This window comes from Brachypodium distachyon, chromosome 3 (genome assembly GCF_000005505.3).
Source record: "Brachypodium distachyon strain Bd21 chromosome 3, Brachypodium_distachyon_v3.0, whole genome shotgun sequence".
NCBI classification, from domain to species: Eukaryota; Viridiplantae; Streptophyta; class Magnoliopsida; order Poales; family Poaceae; genus Brachypodium; species Brachypodium distachyon.
Window position 1 is genome coordinate 36,948,459 of NC_016133.3, and position 21,775 is coordinate 36,970,233.

Below are 21,775 nucleotides of genomic sequence, written 5' to 3' on the forward strand. Positions count from 1 at the left end.
TTTGGCTGCATTCATGTGCACTTGGCCTCAAAATTTATGGAAATTTTTGGAGTACAACATTAACATAACACGGATCTTCATGCCATAAAATTCCAGGTTGGAGTCTAGAAAATATATTAAGGGACAAAACTGTTTGCGAGTAGTAGCATGTCGACAGTATCTCGACCTGAAAATTAGTGACGTGGTAGGTTCATGTTAAAAATTTCCATGCCCTTTTAAATACTCTCCAAGTGTCTCAAATTCAGTGTAACTTTGTACTTAAGTTAGTACAAAATCTGAATGAATCGGAGGGTATAGTTGATTAGAACACCTAAAATCGTGGGTGCATGCAAGACGTTGCCTGCCGCTGCTCAGTGCTCACCCGTGACGTGGACGTGCATCCTCCTCGTGTTTTGGTTGGCCCCAGAAAGCTTTCTTGGTCGACAAACAACCGGAGGAGGCAATCCATGATCAATCGTATTAGACGTCATGGCAACGGTCAGCCTCAAGAGTACTGGGGCAACGAAAACCACTTAAAATATGCTTGTTTCCATCGTTCGTCCCTCAAAACATTCTTACAAGGACAAGAATCTGTCACAAGTTCGAAATCTAGTCTCCACAAATTTTAAGCCTTGGGAGAATTGCATGGCCATGCAATATCCTACTTTTTTCCTCGTACAACAAATCATTATGAGCGGACAATACTGTTGATGCTTTTTCCTTGGTTTCAAATGGCACAAGTATACATGGCCTACTCTTTAACCTCAGAATAATATGTATCCAAGTTCACAACTATCACGGGAAGGCAAAAAAATGTGGAGATATACCCGACATATAAGTAAAAATAATTTCCTGAATTTGCTATTAAATTTCTATCACTCCAACATGGTGTTTGTCAGCAAAGAATGGTAAGGGTGGAGAGATCTACAAACGACACAGCTGGACAAGCAAAAACCATGATGCAACTTTGCAGAAGGATTTTAGTCAGCACTCATGATTCTCGGCAGTGTGGTCAAAGGTGTGACGCTTCTCCTTCGCGATAAGATATCAGATTCGGTATGAGCTGGCACTGCTTGTTCATGAATGCCACAGAAAAAATGGCAAAACAAAACAAAATCTATACAGTGCCGATTTGATCTCATTCTCTGCAGTTGGGATGTATCATTCAGTGTAAGCTTTAGCCTAACACGCTGTTCACAAAACTCTTCATCAGGAAAGCATAGCTCATCAAAGAGCTGAACACATAGCTCCTGCAAAGCCAAATTTTGTAGTTAGCTAGTGTTTGGACTATCAAGAAGTGTGAAATGACCTACTGATTTCAACAACACAAGTAGGAAGTATGCATAAATAACAGAACCACTATATCTTTTTATACTATCTCAGAAGTCCAGTTTACATTTCTTATGGCTTCGTCTTTTATCCACGATATTTAAATTTTTAATAAAAGAAGTATGTGCACCATGTCTTATTTCATAACAGTGGGACCCCAGATTCAAAAGCTACAATTGCACAGAACCAGTTCCTAACTGACAGCAGGTAAAAGTGCCAAGATGACAACAACCACTCCTAACTAGCTCAGAACACAAAGTAGATCACTTGAATATTTATGAGAAATCCTGACAACTGGAGCTAGGACACAAACAGCAAACATACAGCAAGCTGGTTTTGCCCAAGAACAAACTAGTTCGTGCCCGTTCTACCAAGCCTTGAAAGTTGAAACCATTACCCACTCACAGTGCAAATTATAAAACAACCATAACATGGCAAACCTGCTATGGTCTGAAACTAGAAACTGTGTCAACAAATATACCGTCTAAAATTTATTTTGAAAAATGGTAATTCTCAACTAGGGTAAATTGGTATGTTCATACATTATCAGTGACAGGTTTCTAGACGAGAGCCAGAGGCTGATCTTGTTGACAACCTTGTAAAAACTATGACAAATGCCGCAATTGCTATAGTACAGCAGCTATGATACCCATCTCCCCAAAAACCATTTTCTAGTTCTGCTCCTGCTGGTTTCACCACGATTAACAAATAATCCAGATTCCAGAATATATGCTGGCAATGGTATGTATTGTTAGGAGATCACTATAGTTACAATTTTGAAACTACGGGTGCTTTTCTTGAACATAGCTTTGCAACCTCTCTATCTTCTATGAACCTTCCAAGGAAATTATAGAATGCATGTTTATATATTTTAACAAGAGATTTCAATAGAACAGGACATCCAAGATATAGAAAAGTTCCTAGCTAACAAATGGCCCGAATAGTAAAGAGCAATTTATGAAGACTCATATCTTGACAAGAAAACTGGGTTGTTAAGATAACGTCCATATACAAAGTATTGAACAGTGAATAAAGGAATAACTAGGCCAAAAAAAAAACCCGAAGGAGGCAGGCAAACCTGAGGGCCATGAGGAACAGCATAGCTTTGCTTCATTTACATGCTTGACACCAAGCCCAATCATCCACGATCCTACACTAACATCATCATGGGCATATGTACGGAGAACAGACCTATCATAAAAAAAAAAGTGTCGCCAAAGATACATCACTAGAAGCATACTAATTAAAACTTCTCTTGGTTTCTACTTCTAGACCCTTGCTGCAGTAGGAAATTGGTATAAGTACATGAAGTATAGGTTGCGTACCTGTTTATAGAAATGAATTGAGCTACGGCTCTTGATATGACAAACATTTCACCAGAAGCATGTCGGAAGTATCTACCATTTGATACATTGAAATGGGTGAGCAACAACAGTAATTGTCTTGAATGTTCGATGTATTAAATAAAGAACGCATGTAACAGCTTAACGGGAGAGTTCACATTTACTAATTCAAGTTACTTACGATTTCCCGTCACCAAATTTCCACCAGTCTGGTTCATACCACTTATGAGTCCTGTTTTAGGGAAGCAGTTAGAAAGGCTTGTCTAACAAAGAAAGCATAAGCAAAAGAAAACATGGTACCAAATTCCTATGTTTCTTTACGTTGAAACCACTCACGCTTCAGAGAAGACCTCGCCTGATTTCATACAGCCTATGTAGACACGAGGCTTGTCCCAGTGAGTTCCGAGCATTGCACTCAAAGTGTCTGCATAAACATAAATGTGGTATTCCATGTTAAGTACTGTTTTTTCCAGCAGAAAAAGTGAGATGCTGTTTAACTATGGAACCTTTCCATCGAGTGCCAAAAAAGGTAATCCAGCATCCTAGATCATGCAGATTGACCATTTTTACAGGCCAGTGAAGTTCAAAAATATCGAGGCTCGTTGCTTTTTTAGATTTTACTGTACAGTTGCCATAGCTAACTAAAGAGGTTTTCCCAAGTTCATCACCATTATAATATCTCAATAAAATATTCTGGAGCACTTAAATAGTTAAATTAGCAATATCAGAAGTACTACTTGAAACACGACGTGCAGGTCAGCAAATGGCTGAAGCTCCTATATAGTTCAAAGGAAGTAGTTTCCTTTATACTATAATACAATGGGCACACACTCACACTAAATTTATGCTAGCATATTTATAGTAACTCGTAAAAACACCTTAAACCATTACAGTTCATGAATATTTATTACTTTCTCTGATCCATAATAAGTGTTGCTGATTTAGTACAATGGCCATAAGTATTTAGTACAACACTTTGTACTAAATCAGCAACACTTATTATGGATCGGAGGGAGTAGCATATTTTGGCAAACCATACTACTGGAAATAGTCAGAGAGATCAAGCACAGTCAAAATACGTCGAGTATTTTAAACATGAGGGAGGGAGTATTGCAAAAAATTGTACAGATATAAAAATAAACTAGATACTAACATACCGACAAGAAGTTAGCAGATGCAACTTACCAACATTTATGTATATATCATCATTGACCTTAGCATAAAATTCAGCATCAAATGTCTCTGCAGCATTAGCAAAGTAACTTTTTGTCTTCTTAGGAAGCTCTTCATCAGACTCTATATGATCATCCTGCAATGACATGTAATAGTCAAGAACTGCAAAGTGAAAAAATGTCCATTAAAAAAAGTGAAAACAAAACAACAGGCGTGCAAGTTATAAAAAAAAGGGCATGTGGAGTGGGGGTTCTATGATTTTCCCTTCTTGAAATCTGTATTCAACACTAAAAAAAGAAAAGAGTACGAAGCTCAATAAAGATGACATCCTAAACAGTGTAAGTAGGCTTACCAAGATCAGAAAATCTTTTGTAATTTTATTCTCATCATCTATTTCCCTGTCAAAAGTATCTCCCCGATTTGCACTACATGGAAGAGCAGCTGTCAGATATCTAGGCTTCATATGGTCGTTCCAGTAGGATAACAAAGTATGTGGTACCTTCTTCCAACTATGAAACGTACTATAATGCCTTTGTCTTCTTCTAATTTCTTCAGCATTGAGCCTGTACAGAGAAGTAAATTTAAACCACACAGATAACAAAGAGCAACTGTTAGTCCATTACTGAACATTAAGTTCGGAAACTAATGAAATACCCATAAGAGATTATTTCTTATCTTTATGAACCAAAGTTCAATTAAACTAATTAATAATAACCCTAAAAAGCTTTCATTGCCAGTGTCATTATGAAATAATTAGAACTGCAGTATTTGCTTCGAGATTATTACCCACAAATGCCAAGTGCTTAAAAGATTGTTGATCAAATAGTAATAATTTTACGCAAGTCTGGCTCTGTGTCCAGGCCTTTTGTACTATGAACACACCTTAAGAATTCCATCCAAGGGGCTTACTATTCTTCAGCAAACAACTACCCTATTGAATTGATGCACCTAACAAATTCTCCCAAAAGTTCGAAATGTTAGGGAAGGGTGCTTAATATATTTCAACACTCCCCCTCACGTCTAGGCTACTTCAGGCCTTATACATGGGATCTATGAAGGCCGCAACTATTTTAATTAATAGCGCATTGGCCGAGGTTTGAACTTGAGACCTCTCGTCTCTGATACCATATTCAATTGATGCGCCTAACCAATTCACCAAAAGTGAACTGTTGGGGAAGGGTGCTTAACATATTTCAACAGCCCCGTGCCTTTATATAGAACATTATATAAAGGCACAGGGCTGTTAGGGAAGGGTGCTTATTTTTTCCAGGGCTGTTATACAGAACATTATACAAAAGAGTCAAACATTCTGATAATTGACATAAATACAAAAAATATCAAGTTACTGACCCAAGACCCAGTAAGTGCTAATCTTCCAATGGTATTAAAATAATATTTTTTTTCTGTTTACATACTATGAACACTTTATAATTTGATTTCAACACTGAATTTAGAAATCGAACTACCACAGTAATTATATCGTGACCATGACTAGTAAGACATATACTCTGAAGTTGTACCTGTCGGAAGCCATGATTTCCTGACAGCATCACGATAGTTTTTTCTGCCAAAACTTGTCATTATTCCAATAACAATCAGTGGCTTCTTCCTAGAATGAGTCCCATTTGTCTCAGAAGTATATTTTCCAACAAAACCATCATGCTTTGCTGCAGCCAGCTCCATCTCAAGTGATGCCAACCGCTTGGCTTGCTGCCTAAAGATTAAAGCGCTTACTGAGTTACTACTATAGCTCAAAGTCCCAACAATAACAAAACAAAAATTGGCAAGCATACTACCACAAAAAATAAAATGTACACCATACCATGGCATTCAACAATTTGTCAGGTTGTCATTAAGAATTTGTATCATATGTATATTAATGTTGTCCTAGGTGACAGTTACCTGCATGCAACAACCTTCAAAGTATCGTCCACTGATATCGCTGACCGCCCCTGAATTTTACAGAACTCGAATGCTTAGGTCAGACAAAAAAGCAGCTAGTTGTACTAGTTAGCTGAGGATCTTAAGCAACATACCTGGCCAGTTCGCCTGTCAAGCTCTTTTATCAGGTAAACCCGATTCTGCGCGTCCTGCCACAATCTAGCATATCCATAAGTCAACAAGGTTTCCCTCTCAACGATCAGCAAAAAGTGAAAAACCAATCATTTTGGATTATTACATACAGCGAAGAAAGGATGGCTCTCTTGCATTGCTAAGGTAACAAGATCAAGAACAGGAACTAATTTAAATATTAACCAAAACAGAAACGCTACAAGTATGAACTGTGACGATACAAGATCCAAAGGAGCTGTACAATACCAAAGAGTCCGCTAAAGAAAAACCCAAGTTCACAAATTCTCCAATGCGACAGACATGGATTAAAAAAAATCCTAGCAAGATGACCTAGGATTCGCAAAGACACATTTCTCCCGACAGAATAATCCAATCCAACGATTGAGAATTCCCTATTAACTAAAAGGCCGACCAAACAAAACACCCGAAGAAAATGAACCGAACAGAGGAATCAGACGCGAGCATTTCAAAGTGCCGCTCGCAATGCGGCGAGAGAGCGAGCGGACTCACCGGCCGGCGACGTAGAAGGAGGCCATGGTGGCGAACATGGCGAGCATCATGGCCGACAACGGCGACCGCATCGCCCCCGCGGCCGACGGCGCCTGCCGCCGCGGGCCTTCCCGGATCTGCATCGGGCGGGATCTCTGTCGCCCCGCACTTCCCCCGCCGGATCCCCCGCCGCCGCACACGCGTGGGACTGGCGCTCCCGCTCCCCCGCGATCTCAGCAGGGCCGCCGCGCCACGGCCCTCCGCCGGCGTAGATCCCTGCGGCGCCCTGTGCAAGCCTCGTCAGTAACAGGCGCCAAAAGGGGTGCTCCGTGTCCCGGAAGCTTCTAGAAGCCGCGGGCGAGGTGGCGGACGCCGACTGGCTGAGGCAGCAAGGGGCTGATGGTGGGTACTGCCGCCGGTTGGTGCGTTGTGGACCGTTTCGGTCGGTGTCCCCAGTTTTTCTTTCTCGCAGCGATTTGGATTTTTCAGGGATTCCGATCCTGCTTTAGGAATGTTTCAATTTGGTACCGAAAGAAAAGAAAACCATTTGGTGAGGCACAACGTGTTACTCATGTACTGTCCTTCTTTGGTTGTGTTTCTTTAGCAAATAATAATGGGTGTTTATTTGTTGCTTGTAATCAGTCACAAATTGCCCCGATTAACATTTTGCAGACACAGTCAACCAAAATATTTTGCAGACAAGCTAAAAAAACATTGTGCAGACATATTTAGGCCCTTTTGATTCGCAGTATAAGAAAAAGTGAAAAACACAGGAACAGGAAAATCACAAGATTGCAACGTCATGCCCATTCGAATCCTAAATGATCGTGGTTAGACCAATATTTGTTGATTGAAAACAGGAAAAAGAAAGGTTTGAAAAGGAGATTGGAGTGGATGGAAAAAAAATCTTATGAAATGAAGTACAATGAAAATCCTTAGAAAAATTTATCATGGGGTTCAATCCTACAAATCAAACAACTAAGGATTCAAATTCTTTGAATCAAAGGAGCCCTCATGATTAAAACCAATATAAATATTCCTTTCTGCCAAAATTAAATTGCTCCAGCCGTAGAACAAAAATGCATCCAGTTATGAAGGAACACAAAAAAAAATACTCCGGAAAAAGAGAACACATATTTTGTCACACTCAAAGTACGCGCAAATTGTCCATGGAAGATTAGAATTGGGTAGTCTCGGGATTGACCACTACCACCTTGCTATGGGAGATGCATTGCTGCTAAGAGCATGTACAATGCAATGTGCTAAGACAGGTGTTTTCGAAAATAAACCAAGCATTTTTTTAAGCACCAGTGCTTTTTGTATAGAGGAGGTGCCAAGTTAGGTATCTACTTAGTCTAAATAAGCATCAGTGCTTAACAAAAACCGGTTAATTTTTCTAAGCACAAACCTAAGCATCTTGCATTGTACATGCTCTAAAGAGATAATTTGTTTTACAAGATGTCGACTATTAAAATGGAGTCGAGAGCTCATCTGCAGTTGGTGTCAATTTATACGCTGCTTTGTAACATCACCGTAGACAGAACTAATGAGCTTGGCCTAAGATCGGTAGCAAGCTAAGCAACCAACCGTCCAGCAACAAGGTTCGTTCATCCGCAACCTTTTATCATCACTGCATGCAAATTTAATGGGCCTGGTCCAAGGTCGCCAGTGATCCAAGCAACCAGCAACCCAACAACATCATTTTGACAGCTAGGGGACTCAAGAGTTTGTTGCTCTAGGAGATTGAACACTGGATCCCCAGTTGGTTGTTTCACTGGGCCGCATGAGACTAACGAACGAGCACACGATGTCAGACGCCTAGACCGTCGCGGAATTCAAAATTATAATTGGCTTCGGGATTAGCGGGAAGCTTGACTAGTCACCCAGAGACTCAATTGATGTTGTGAAATTGTTTTAAGGGGATAGTTATCAATCTAAATACTGTTATTTTAAATATAAATAAATATGCGAAGATAGAGAAACACGGAAGACACTTACACTTTGTTTGGACGTAGACATTGAGGCTTGGCATTAGACATTGGTATTGAGAAAGGACCCAATGCCAAGATTTAAGCTGTTTGGTTGTTTTAGGTATTCAACTTTGGTATTAGTGCTCAATATTGGACATCTGATCTGTAGGCGAAATGGGCTCCGTTCCGATTCAGAGATAAAAAGGCTCGACATTCGGTGGCATTCGGGATTCCTCGTTCCCTCAATCGAACACCCAGGCTCGAAACCCACTCAACGCAATTCTTTTTTCCCTTTTCCCTTTCTTAGCGACACACGGACTCATTGAAGGATGTTCTGAGCCCCTCCCTCCCCGAGCCACGCACGGCACAATGGGGCCGTTTGGTTTGCGTCCGCACATGCTGCTTTACCTGAAATTTGGTTTGTGCTGAAGAAAAAATAGCTAGCCTGGCCTGACGAGATATTTAGCCTGCAGTGCCTCACTGCATGTGCTTAGCCTGACTCAGGCCTCCAACTTTGAGCGCATGGGGGCTGCCTGAGTACTAATTTCACTCCAATTAGAGAAAAGAAAATCCACTTGTTCATCTTCAGAGGCACAGGCAGCAACCAAACAACACGTCCACATGCATGCCTCGTCACGGAAAAAATATTTACTTCCTGGTCCAACGAAAAATGTCTCAGCTAGTAAATTTGAATGCATCTATAGTTTTATACATTAAGTCATGTCGTCTACATACATCCAAATTTTGACAAACTTGAGACATCTTTTGTTGGAAGGAGTTAAAACATCTCCAACAGCATACTCATATTTTGAATACCCAAAACCAATATGGATATAGGAGAGAGAAAATATGGGTACTTAAATTCAGTCCAACTTTTACGGCATACCTAATACCGGCCCCACCTGTCATTAAGGGCATCTTCTTCCACCTCCACCCACACGAAGAACAGCATGAGGCAGGGCATGGAGGCGCGAGGCATCGACGGAGGAAGGACGGCGGAGCGAGATGGGCGAACGCGGCGGCGCTGGACCGTGGCGGCAAGGTCTAGGCGCGACTGCGGCGACGCCGGACCATGGGGAGCGCGTGGACGTGACGGCGGCTGGGCAGCGGCAAGGGAGGTCGCGGCGGAGCAGGCTGGGCGGCGCGAGGCTGCGGCAGCAAGGCTGACGCGCGACTTCAGCGGCGCGCAATCGTAGGGAGGGCGGCGGCGGCGCCGGGGGCCGAGCGGCAGCGGCTGGGATCGGGTGGAGCGGGGCAGCGGCAGCGCGGTGGAGGGTGCGGGCAAGGTGACGCGGGGCGGAGGCGGCAAGGGCCGGGCTGGGGGATGGCGGCGGTTCCCTACCGCCGGAATCGATGAGGAAGACATAAGATCGGGGTGGGCGCCGAGGTGGGCGAAGACGGCGGCGAACGGCGTCGGGGAGAAGCGCAGTGGTGGGGCGGGGCCGCCGGAGGTGCAGGGGATGGTGGCGGCGTACTCCGGCGGCCGGAATCGGCGCCGGCGATGGCGCATGGGATGGCATCGGTCGGAAGGATGTGGGTGAAATTTCAGGAAAGTGACGGTTTGGGGTGCCCGCTAACGTTTTGGGTCTTTTCGGTATCTTGGCGTAGAATATCCATATATGGGTATTTGGGGGGCAAAACATGGGTAGCTACCCAAAAAATTTTGGGTATCTAACTTTTATGGATATGCTGTTGGAGACGTTTTTTTTGACAAAATACTCATAACGGTTTTTGGCTATCCTCTATATCTAAGAGAGGAAACCCCACTACCTGATTTTCCTGTCTCCTCGTGCCTCCACGTCACCATTTTCCCTGCACCGTCGATCCAGCGATATCAAACGATCCAGTTCCCGCGACTTCACCAGTGCTCGTCAAAAAAAAGTTTGCACGCCACCGCGTTCTGTTCCAGACTTCGCCAGCATCTGGGCCAAGTTTCCGGCCCACCAAGTCCACCAAACCGTTCCCGTGGGCTTTCAGGAGCGCACCTTTCTCCAAGACGTCGACGTTTTCTCTTCTTCTCTCCAAACGAACATACCTCGATGTTTCCTCTTCTTCTTCTCCACTCCGCCACCACGACGGATGATCTCCTGAACCGACGAAGGGAGCTGAACAGGCGTGTTCCCTCCTTTAAAGACAACCTGCCTCCTCCTCCTTCGCCCACTGCCCAGACCTAGGGTTCGCCCGACGCCCTGCTCGTGTGGGCGCCGTGATGCCCTAGCCGCAGCCCGACGTCGCCTCGCCAGAGTCCAGACCAGCAGCTGGCACCACCTCCGCCGCACCAGGCGCCTCCCCCGCCGCAGATGTGGGGCCAGGTGACTTCGCCCCCGCAGGCCGCCGCGTACGGGCAGGCGTCCGCCTTCCAGGCCGCCTACAACGACGCTGGCGGCCCCTGGGATTGCAAATGTTGATGTGACAATCATGGAGGGCTGGCACGTTGAAAGGATTCTTTCACTTCTGATTGTCATGGGTGTTCCTTCTCTGTGGTGAGTTTTGCAACCCTGTTCACTGAGCTGCAATTGGTGTTTATGTACTCGGAATCAAGCTTCCTTTTTGCACCCCTGTTTAGCGCAAGAGAATATTGAAGCCAAATCTTAATTGCTTATTGAGATATTGTTTTGTATACCGCAACCATTTTTGCTGATTTGTTTTGTTGAATTAATCAGGGTTATTGAAATTGTAGGATTTGATTTGAAGAATGCACGGGTCAACGCAGGTCCTGCGGTACTGGATGGACGAGAACTACGTCTACGCTCACACCAGCGAGGTATGCGTCTCTATCATAGTTTGCATCAGATGAATATATGAGATGGATATATACGTCTACGCTCACACCAGCAAAGTCCCAACCTGACCTAAGGAGTGGCTAATTACATGATATTTGGAGAACTCGGAGGTTAGCAAGCTGCTTTATCTGAGTTTTTATTTGTTTCATTTGTCAAGATCGATATTGACTAAAACATGTCTGATTCATACCTGTTGTTTTTTTAATTTATGAAGCGTGAGATTTTTTGGTTGAGCTCAAGGCTGCTTCCGTAAATTGAATACAAGAATTCATTTTCCTACTTTTTTTTAGTCCAAGCTGCATGTCCATATTGACATCAGTATTTTCTCTCTTAACAAAATATCCAATTTTTCTTATCCAGATTATTATTATTTAGAATACACGTATACATTGATGGGACATGAATGCCATCTTAATAATGATTCTTTGTAAGTTCGTATTGAAGTGTATTTATTTCACATTTTCAAATTTATGTTGTATATTGCTACCAAATTGTATTTGTTTAGGCATATTTGCATATGAGTACATATAAATTGATAGTCTTTCTTCTTATATTTCTCATGTATTTTGTGTTTTTTTAAAGCTATTTATATTAAATAATAGTCCCGCAGCAACGCGCGGAGTATTATCTAGTTCTAACAAAATATAGGTACGATGTTCGAGATGCTCTAACTTCGTAGTGCCTCTCAGAGTGCCAGGGCTAGATTGGAGCACATGGTGGCAAGCAAACAGCCTCGAACTCTCCTCCTGCAGGCGGCGGCGGCACAACTAGGTCTCATCCCGCCCGCCTCCTCCTCCGGCGGCTCAGCCTGTCTCCCGCCCCCGCTGCTCTCCTTCCCGTCGTTCCTCTCCCGCCCCGTGCTTCTCCCCTCTCACGCCTCTCCTCTCCATACTACAGGTCAAGGACGATGAGACGGCCCGGCAGCCGCGCACCTCTCCCCCTCCTTCTCCTCCTTTTCCTCCTCCTGCTGCTACCCCGCCGCCCTTCCTCCTAGTGCTGCTGCTGTCCCGCTTTCCTTCCTTCTCCCCCCTTCGATCTGAGCACTACTGAAATCCGTTCATATGTGCAGACCGCAGGTGGTGCTCCAGGGCACTAGTGCTTTTTGGTAGTCAGAAACATCATACCCTGTATGTTTGCTACTCCGTTTAGCTATCAGCTAACTTGAGAATTATCTGGGATTATTGATCTTGATGCGAGCACAGAATAATTGTCCTAGTGAAGTGACGTCTTTAGGGCCATGAATCTCCTATGAGGATATTGTTGGATGCCTTGATGATATCATCTACTAGGAGGCTGGTAGCATGGCATGGATTTACCTCTGTACGTATTTGTCCGGATGAATTTGTCGATTTGGCATTCAACCTCAATATCAAGTCTGGGTTCCCAATATCTAAACATCCAAACAAAAATATTGGCATTCGGTTTCAATATCAATATCCCATAATATTGGTATTGAGACCAATTCAATGCCAAGCATCCCAATGTCTACATCCAAACAAAACCTTAGGTACAATATATGTAAACACCTATTCTAAGGAGATTGTGGTTTGGTGAAAAGATCTAAAAAGATGGGCTTAAGTGATGCCCCCGTGGCTTAATGGCTTGTACAATGGGGTGACTCTACCTTTTCTTAGCAACGCCACGCATGAAAGAGAGATAAATGCAAAAATGTTTTTGTTTTTTCTAACTAAGAGATGATCTCTTCGTAAAAATGATGAGGCAAAGATAAGTCAAATTTTCTATCGTAATAGATCTCACTTTTTATTAACATAATATTTATTTAATTTTATTTATCTAAGCGATTTGTGTTTTCTAAATAAAAAAAGAAAACAAGAGAAGTCTTTTTTCTTGGGAATGACAACAAGAGAAGTCAATCGACCATTGTACTGTACATATCCTAACTGAAAGAATCCTCTCCGCCTCTCTCCTTCGGCTCCTTGCCCCGAGCCTCCGACGCCCGCATCTTGGATTCCATCTCCTCCTGGGCTACTGCTCTAGCAGATCCGCCTCCCGCAGAACTTGCCACCCCTTGATCTGGCCGCCCACCGCGCCAGCAACAGCACGCAGCCGTGGTTCGCAGTGGCTAGGCGGCTAGGCCGCAAGGGGAAGGCAGCTAAGGTCCCTGGCAGCCACGGTGGTAAGCAATCCTCTCTCCCCCTTGCTTCCTCATCCTCGCATAGTTACTAACTGGATGTATCCGGATCGTCGCAAAGAAACGGGAGTGGATTTAGTTGATCTAGAAACAGTGGTATACAGATGCCACCAGACTTCAACCTGAATACCTGATCGTAATTTGTATCAGTATTATCCAACATTTTGGTATGATATCAGGAGCAAGCCGGTTAAGTATAAAGGGGATGAGGAGATCAACGTATCTGAAGATTGAAGCACTTGCTACTTTGGAAGTATTTACAGTCACCACCCGATTTGTTTTGGTGATCGAGTCCCCCCCTCTTGTGACCAAACTTATCAATCTAGAACAGACTGAATTCTCCAAAGGACAGAACCTGCTTAGCGAATTCCCATTTGGCTCTGTTTTTACCATTACCCAACATCTGCCGCCTAAACTGTTTATGCAGTACTCATGTACCATTCTATGAATCACTGCTATAAGTTCTTTTGCTGCAGAATGGTCTAGCTGAGTTCAGCATTGTTGTGTTGGTCCTATCCTTATAACTTGCAAGCGATGTTATGATACTGCCATGGGATGATCATTTTGAGTATTGAGATATTGAGTTACTCGTTAGTAAGCGATGTCACATCTCTAATCATTTTAGTAGCCAATTAAAACTCATAAGCCTAACATTTTGCTCCTTCTGCCGATAACTCTGTTGACCTCATTTTTCGTTAGTGCAGAAGTTGCTTGTGTCACTGCAGTTCTGTAATACCAGAGGAGCAAGATGGACATTTTTGTCATCATCTCACTTATCTTGCTTCTGGCGCTAGGAGCTTTCTTTGTAATCCCAAGATCCCAGAAAAAAGGTACCATCTGCATCCGGTGAATATAATGAGTCAGTGACTTAAGTTGGGAGTATTGGATTTATAACTACCATGGTATTGCAGGCGAAGCAAAAGAAACCGATTCAGGTGCTAATGGAACGGTAAGCTGTTCATCATTCAAAGTCATATTCAGTATACTAGTTTCTGAGCCTTCATGCTGTTGTACTACTGGCCAGTTTTCTTGAATGCCACCTTGAAGATCTGATGCAAAATTCTTGTGTTGGTTGTCTTTAGACATCCAGGAGCTATACAAAGGATGAGGTCTCAAAACACAACACGAGGAAGGATTGTTGGATAATCATCAAGGATAAGGTTGTAGAAATGCAATGGCCACCTCATTTACCCTTCTCTGGTGCACTATCCAGGTTTATGATGTCACTCCTTGCCAACTTATATTTGGTGGTTACACCAGGTTTATGATGTCACTCCTTATGTGGAGGAACATCCAGGCGGAGATGCCATTCTAAACAATGCTGGGGATGATTCCACAGAGGGCTTTTTTGGGTTTGTAGCTTCTTATCTTCTTCACTGTACTCTGTGTGTTCTGCCATTGCCATTTAAGGACTCATTGATTTTAAACTGTTGTTTTTTCACATACTCTGTATTTCCAAAGCAAGATAATTAGTGTAGGATCGTTAATAGATTCTTTATAGCGGGGTTCTTATGGCCTTTGAATATTTGCATCTTAGAATTATGGGTGCCTGAAGGACTAAATTATTAAAGGTTTAGCAATGATAAGCTCTATTTTCCTACCACAAGAACAGACAATGCCTCATGGACCAAGTTACTAAAGGTTTAGCAATTACAATTTCTTTTTTCTTCCTACCACAAGAATAGCAACTAAAAAAAAAACAGTTTCTCTCAATAAGCAAAGATGGTTAGGTTCTGAAGCTGCCTATCCATGAATTGGATTGCTACCGCTGGCACCTTTGGCAGTTTAGCTCAAGTAATTTCGTGCTCTGCTACTCATGTAGGGCATATACCAGAGAAACTGTTAACTGCTCTATGATATATAATGTTTATTTCTGTTGTTCTCCTTCACTTTGATAAGCTTCTCTCTTGCCTGCAGTCCACAACACGGCACTAGAGTATTTGATATCATCGAGGATTTCTGCATTGGCTTATTGAAGGCTTCATCATAGAGTGGTAGAAAGAGATTGTGTTAAGTTCATGGATAATTCATTGCTATCAAAGTATGAGAGGCCGCAGATTATCCATGTTTCAGTCTTGCAGTCAGGAGTTTGTTGTAGAGGTCAGAGTGAATTTGTTCTACAACTGCAATCAGCGCTGGGCTAAGCTCTTTTGATGTAGTTTTATTTTTCTACTGGAACTCCGTAGACATCATTGTAGCCACTAGTTGTGGTTATACGCTTCTGAATGTTTTCTTCTTGTCTGGAAGCATGAAACCATAAGGAAGTATTTAGATTTGATGTGCTCGATGCGTTTATTGATGTCAGAAGTCAGAACACTTGACTTGATTCATGCAATGAGAGGAAAATGTTTCTCATGCATTCCTGATAACTACATTTCTGTCTCTCTCATCCAGAGTCTTGTCAAAAAGGAGTAGAAACTTCAAAGTGAACCATTCAAAGTCCAAAGAGGGGCTTTACAGACTGTCCACAAAAACCAGTTCTCAGATTCAGCGGAACTTAAATTTCCACATCTTATTTTTTTTTCTCTCTCTCCCTTTTCATACATAAATCAACAAGATCGAAACCCAAACAAAAAAACTGTAGAAAAGAAATAAAGAATGGGACAAGATATGCTATTCAGAGTTCAGATGTCCTATGGCTCCCTTCTGCCTAGCTAGTGTGCTCCTGCTGTGATTACATCTGCACTGATCTGACCTTAGGAAGAACCATTTCTCTGTTCTTCCCTCCTGCCATCATGCCATGGACAATTTGGACAGGGGTAGGGGTGATCACACTTGCACTTGAACGATCCTCTGTTCTTCCTCATCAGAAAAGGCTCGGCATGTCGGCGCCGAAGGTCGGGTCGAACTCGAAGTAGTACGTCATGACGTCGTCGGTGTACATGGCGGGCGCCGGCCCTGACACGGCCGTGAGCGCCGACACCACCTCCTGGAGGTCGCAGTCCAAAGGCCACTCCGTGAAGGCGTTCACCGGGTACGACGCAGACATGGGCGTGAGGCCGCCGTTGGAGTCGGACGCCATCGACGGCGGCGTCATCGGCGAGGAGGCGTGCAGCAGGCTCGCCGTGTCCACGGTGAGGCCGGCGCTGAGGCTCTGCAGCAGGCTCTGCGCGTGCGGGTTGTGCTGCTGCTGCTGCTGCTGGTCCAGCGGCGGCGGCCTGATCCTACTGCCGGCGCCGGCGCCGGTGGATGATGCCCTGCAGGTGTGCTCGCCGTGGTAGACGACGTCAAAGAGCGCCGGGTCGTGGTCGGCGCGCTGCACCTGCTTGGTGGCGGCGCAGCCCTGCGAGTTGCGGTGTGTGCAGCGGTAGTAGCCCCTGGGGTGCTTGGCTCCCAGGATGTCCTTCTGCCCGTACTTCCTCCAGCTATGCCCGTCCTCCCCCGGCCCCTCGGCGCCGCCCGCCGCGCTCACCCTCACCTGGCTCGTCCACCGAGCCGTCGCCTTCCTGCCGATTCAAAAAGAATTCATCAATCAAATGCTCTGTTCTGTTTTTCTTTCGCCATGATCGATCGATTGAGCAGCAGCTGTGGTGTTTACCTCTTCTTGGGGTTGGGCTGCCTGAAGGGCTGCTGCTGGTGGGAGACGTCGCTGAGGGGGCTGGCCGTGCCGGACCGCGGCGTCATGGCGGCGGCGGTGACGAAGGCGATGGACCTGTCGGTGAGCGCGACGATCTGCGCGGCGAGGCGGCGGCAGTGCTCGACAGAGCCGGCGTCCGGCGCCTGCAGGTGCAGCTCCAGCTGCCGCACCAGGCCCTGCACGCGGCACAGCTCCGACACCAGCTGCTCCCCTTGGCTGCCGCCCTTCCCCTCCATGGCGCCCTCCATTGCTTCTTCCCCGCGAACGGTGCGTGTGTGTCCCGCGTCAAGCTCGATCGATCGGGTGAGAAGGAGCCGATCGAGGATTTGATTGGGCTTCTCGTTGGTGTGAAGGATTTTGCTGGCGAGTTGCGGTGAGAGCCTGAGAGAGTGAGAGGGGGTGGGATGGATGGAGGCGGGGAGACGAGGCTTTCTTATAGATGGGAAGGGGCGGGAGCGCGTTGGAGGAGTTCGAGTGAAGTGAGGTGGGGCATTACTTTGACTGACGGAGATTTGTCGGACTGGGATTTGATTGGCTGCTGCCATTGCCAAAGCCGGGTCGGGTTCAGGGCGGGCACCCGCAGAGTGCTATTCGCATTTGGGGCAGAGTCCTTTCGGCAAACGCTATTGTTTTCTGGTATGATCGCGGACATGAGTTGTGTTTTGGAACGGAAAGAGAATGTCTAGAACAGTTTCATCATGGAGCATGCAGCTAGTGATTTATAACTACTTTTTCTGATGCTAAATTCTTGTGGTGGACACACGGAAAAACACACTTTTGATACATAATTTTGGTTTGGATAAATTTGAGTAATTTTTTGTTAAAATTTGATCAAAATCAAAATTAGGTCAAATTAATGCAAAACTCAAAATGCAATTCAGAGGTTGTCATACAATTTTTTTTCTTTCATGTGATAAATTTAGTTTTCCAAACCAAACCAAAGCAACATCGAGGACATGATAACCTCACCACGTATGAAGGAAGGTAACCACGTCTCACATATAAGTTTGTAACTAAATCTTTACCGATCGTAATGCAATCTCGCTTACCCTCGGATAAGCGGGGCCCAATATAAGCACCTACTTTCTAAAGAAAAATAAAGTTCAGCATTCATAACACGCTATTGAGAGCAGCATCACCAAGGAATAAAATGTGTGCTGCATTAACATCCAAGGGCGGACAAGAACAAGGTTGATTAGTGAACTAGCCAGCAATACATGGTAACAAGAAAGCACCGAGACACACGTAGCACTTACAAAATTTGGACGTCGGCCATCTGTGCTAAGGTATGGGAAAAGGATGAGCCAGATCACACAATTATAAGCATGACAACGCCTGCATTTGTCTGTAAGTAGTGGTAATAAAGTCAACGCACTATTTACGTACGGTTAAATCATAATACCATTAAATAATACCAGGTGCATGCAGATGTTCTAGACTTTACTCTTTTTTTCTCAGGAAACAATTCAAAGTTTCTGCTCATCACACGATAAATAATCGGGAGCAAGTAACCCCAAAATCCAGCAGTCTCTCCGTCTTCTTGTCCATCCACCATCTTCAGGTCAAACTTTCTGCATCCGTAGATGGACATTGTCGTGACAAACTATAAAGTTCATGTCTGTGGATGCATAGGCATGATAGAGAAAAAATTTCGAGTTTTGTATTAGAAAAACAACTAGCGACAAACAACCAATTTACATGGAGTTGTTCGCAGTCCATTTTAAGATGTAGTATTAGTAAAACACAAGGGAATTGCGTGCTTCGATTACTATGCTATTCAACATGGTTAGTTCTAAAAAAAGTAAAAAATGATATGATCAAATCATCTAAATCTACTTTACCCTCTTTACTCTTTTCCATCGTGGTGGTGATTTTGGCACAAGCAGGACAATGGAATTTGCTTGCATTTCGTTTTCTGTAAGTCCAGCTCCAATTTCATGTCCTATTTCTGAATGTGGTGATTTTAGCACTCACACCCAAACACAACTGAACCTTCCTATCTTCTTTATTTAGCTTGAACTAAAACCACAACAAGCATTTAGAATTGAACTAAAACCACGACAATAATTGAGGAAATTTTAACTAAAAATGACAAATATTTAGGCTCGGAAGGAGTATATATTTTCGTGGAGCTGAAGCTTTTAATTTCAGTAATGCAACAAGATAAGAGTAGGAAACATCTCCTAAGTAGCATCAGCACGAAAAAGTAAATCTATTAATGACCAGCTCCGTTGATTAGGAGCTGTTCCAAACACACCCATAACAATTCTCAATTTTTATGTGTGTTAATTGAACCACCTTAAATTGAAATCCCACTGGTATGCAGGACAATGGTCTCATGTTTTTTTTAAATAAATAAATAAAAGTTTGCATGTGGTAGCATGATTTGCATTCCTTGCCACGGAATGGTTACAATAGAGTGTGTTTCAACATCCTCGATAAACCTTGAACCATTTTTGGCAATGGAATTAATATTGAACACCACGTAACCTTCTCGAAATGTAGTCGATGGTTCTTCTTTCCGGTTTCCGGTGTTTGACCATTATTGGAAGTTCCGGGTCGGTTTTGGTTGAGCGAGATGGCATCCACTAAAATCTAAGACTATGAGAATCTTGGACTAGTCCACGGTCTTTCTCTCCCGCTGCCCTTCCAGACAGAGATGCAAGTGACAATAGGAAGTCCAAATTTGCCAATAAGCTGCTGACCGATTCAACACTCTCCCCTAGCTAGCTCCCCCCAAATTCCACTTGCCTTGAATAATCATTTTGTGTCCTTTTACTTTGGTTTTCTTTCCTGCCTTGAAGTTGTTGTTTATAGAACGATATTTGGGTCAACCTGTAGGATGCATGCATCACTGTTAGGTGGCAGCAAAACATCGTGCAACTAATTCCAGTAACATTTCGTGAGTCGGTCTTGCGCTGTCACATTCAGATTATTTGTTTATTTTAGAAACGAAACATTCTGAGTAGATTAGATTAACTTGGACATATTAAGTCTCTGGATATTAGATTCATTGTATATTGTTTCTTTATAACGCCAAACTCATTATCTTAACATAATTTTCTTATTAAATGCTATTTTGGATCTGCTATCTGATATCTTCTGAGTAAGTACTATTCCTAAGTTAACTAAGTGATTGTACAAAGATTGGACACTACTAAAGTGTACTAAAGTGTCGGGCGTGACGAAGTTTCGTTATCTATATTGATTGACAAATATATAACGGTTCAAAGTGATCCCAGGGGAAGAGAGAAAGAGAGATGATTAGGGAGTTGTTGATTAAATTAACGGTATGAGATAATGGGAGTGAGTGAGGTGACGGTCAGTCAAAGATTTCTAGTCGGGAGAAAAAAAAAAGGAATACGTGGAAGCTTGACCGGCGTGTAGGAATCTTCAAGGCTCTTTGCGCGTCCTCTCCTTTGAACGGAAACAGGACGCACCAGAGACCGAGACGATCAGTGCGTGTGCGTGTGACTTCAGCAGATCGCAAGCAGCGCTACGTATGGGAGTTTTATTGTGGTCATGCGTGGAGTCCATGTGGTAAAGCCGTAAGCGTCAGGCAAAAAACAATTGCTGTTCACGGTCTTTTCTTTTCTTTTTTCTTCCTTCCCAATTATTCTCTTGCTTCTCCTCGGCTGTGCTGTGTCATCTCCTCCGCTGATCAACAGTGATCAACGCCGCCGAGCCCCCACAGTTTCCGCCTCTCTGCCGCGTCCAAGTTCTAATTCCATGTCAGGAAAATTCTACTGATATTTTCACCTGCCCACTCAAAGGACGCTTCCTAGCGTGCTTCAAAATTGTATCGACAACTTGGATCATCGAGAAAGAATCTTTATGTGGCGGTCTAGAGATGGAAAAAAAGTCCATGCATCTTATGACCAATAGTAGAAAATGCTACTACTCCGTACTATTTCGACCTAGGAAATTTGTACTACTACATATTTTGTGCTGACTGAAATACTAGGAGTAAATATATTGATTTTCAGGAAAAAGAAAAAGCTTCATGGATGCTTAATATTTACATCGAGGTGATACAAGCATAAAACATTGAACAGTACTCACTCCGTTCCAAAATAATTGGCGTGAATTTATATAAGAATTCATACAAATCCAAGTCACTTATTTTGGGACAGAGAGAGTACTAATAGTCTTAGTGGATAAAGCAACTGGCATGGAATCAAAGAGAGCATAAATGTGACCATACTTGGTCTAATCAGAACTTAAATCAAAATGTGGCAGGGATCCGAAGTTATCGCTTTAACTTGTTAGTTGTTTTACAAAATAAAATCAAAGTACTACTCCGTACTGTGTTGTTAGACAATTTGGTTGACCGCTAATTGAGAAATGAAACTGGACCGCAGGCCAAGTTGGAAGATAAGATTAGAGCCTTGTGCGAATAAATTAGCATTAAGTTAACGGCATAAAGTCAGATGTTGCATGTACTACTAGAGTAAAGAAAACAAGGTACTACCTTGTCAAAGCTGCTCTCAGTTTGGTTAGTTTCATGCTCTCAACCGGGTAACGCCATTGCTTTTTACATTCTATAATTAGTCATCGCTGTCTTGAGTAGAATTTAGGGTGCACCCATGCGCATCTGACTCATGGAATTCTGTCCGAATTCGACAGACAGGAACTCGATTAAAAAAGATATGAGGGTCGCACATGCCATCGTTTTCAATTGAAACACAAGCAAGGAATACCATCTTTGCTGTCTACCAAAATATGTCAAAATATTTGTATCCAATATATTAATTTGAAGGGTGTGAAAATCCAGCGGTTAAAATCAAATCAAATCATTTGGCGTTTGCCAAGTGGCAAAGCAAATAACACATGGAGGTGGAAACAAATTACGAGTAGTTGAGTTTATGCTTGGCTCAAAGATTTTTTTTTTTTTGAAAGGAGAGAGA

General features: G+C 43.4%; 3 protein-coding genes across 3 annotated transcripts; 1 reads left to right on the forward strand and 2 right to left on the reverse strand.

Moving 5' to 3' along the window:
• Positions 1-672: 672 nt before the first annotated feature.
• LOC100821629 (hydroxyproline O-galactosyltransferase HPGT1) lies at positions 673-6,849 on the reverse strand. Its single transcript, XM_003574369.4, has 12 exons — positions 6,408-6,849; positions 5,861-5,924; positions 5,727-5,776; positions 5,345-5,538; positions 4,324-4,387; positions 4,177-4,249; positions 3,837-3,960; positions 2,988-3,075; positions 2,833-2,883; positions 2,634-2,705; positions 2,387-2,499; positions 673-1,229 (listed from the first exon to the last, which is right to left on the reverse strand). Exons 1-12 carry the CDS (start codon positions 6,527-6,529, stop codon positions 1,207-1,209), a joined length of 1,038 nt encoding a protein of 345 aa, XP_003574417.1. The 5' UTR covers positions 6,530-6,849; the 3' UTR covers positions 673-1,206.
• Positions 6,850-13,027: 6,178 nt separating this feature from the next.
• Positions 13,028-15,595, forward strand: LOC100821947 (cytochrome B5-like protein). Its single transcript, XM_003574370.4, has 6 exons — positions 13,028-13,276; positions 13,996-14,121; positions 14,203-14,240; positions 14,374-14,451; positions 14,552-14,643; positions 15,209-15,595. Exons 2-6 carry the CDS (start codon positions 14,040-14,042, stop codon positions 15,279-15,281), a joined length of 363 nt encoding a protein of 120 aa, XP_003574418.1. The 5' UTR covers positions 13,028-13,276; positions 13,996-14,039; the 3' UTR covers positions 15,282-15,595.
• A 108-nt stretch (positions 15,596-15,703) lies between these two features.
• Positions 15,704-17,295, reverse strand: LOC100822256 (probable WRKY transcription factor 53). Its single transcript, XM_003574371.4, has 2 exons — positions 16,830-17,295; positions 15,704-16,737 (listed from the first exon to the last, which is right to left on the reverse strand). Exons 1-2 carry the CDS (start codon positions 17,114-17,116, stop codon positions 16,098-16,100), a joined length of 927 nt encoding a protein of 308 aa, XP_003574419.1. The 5' UTR covers positions 17,117-17,295; the 3' UTR covers positions 15,704-16,097.
• Between the last annotated feature and the right edge of the window lie 4,480 nt (positions 17,296-21,775).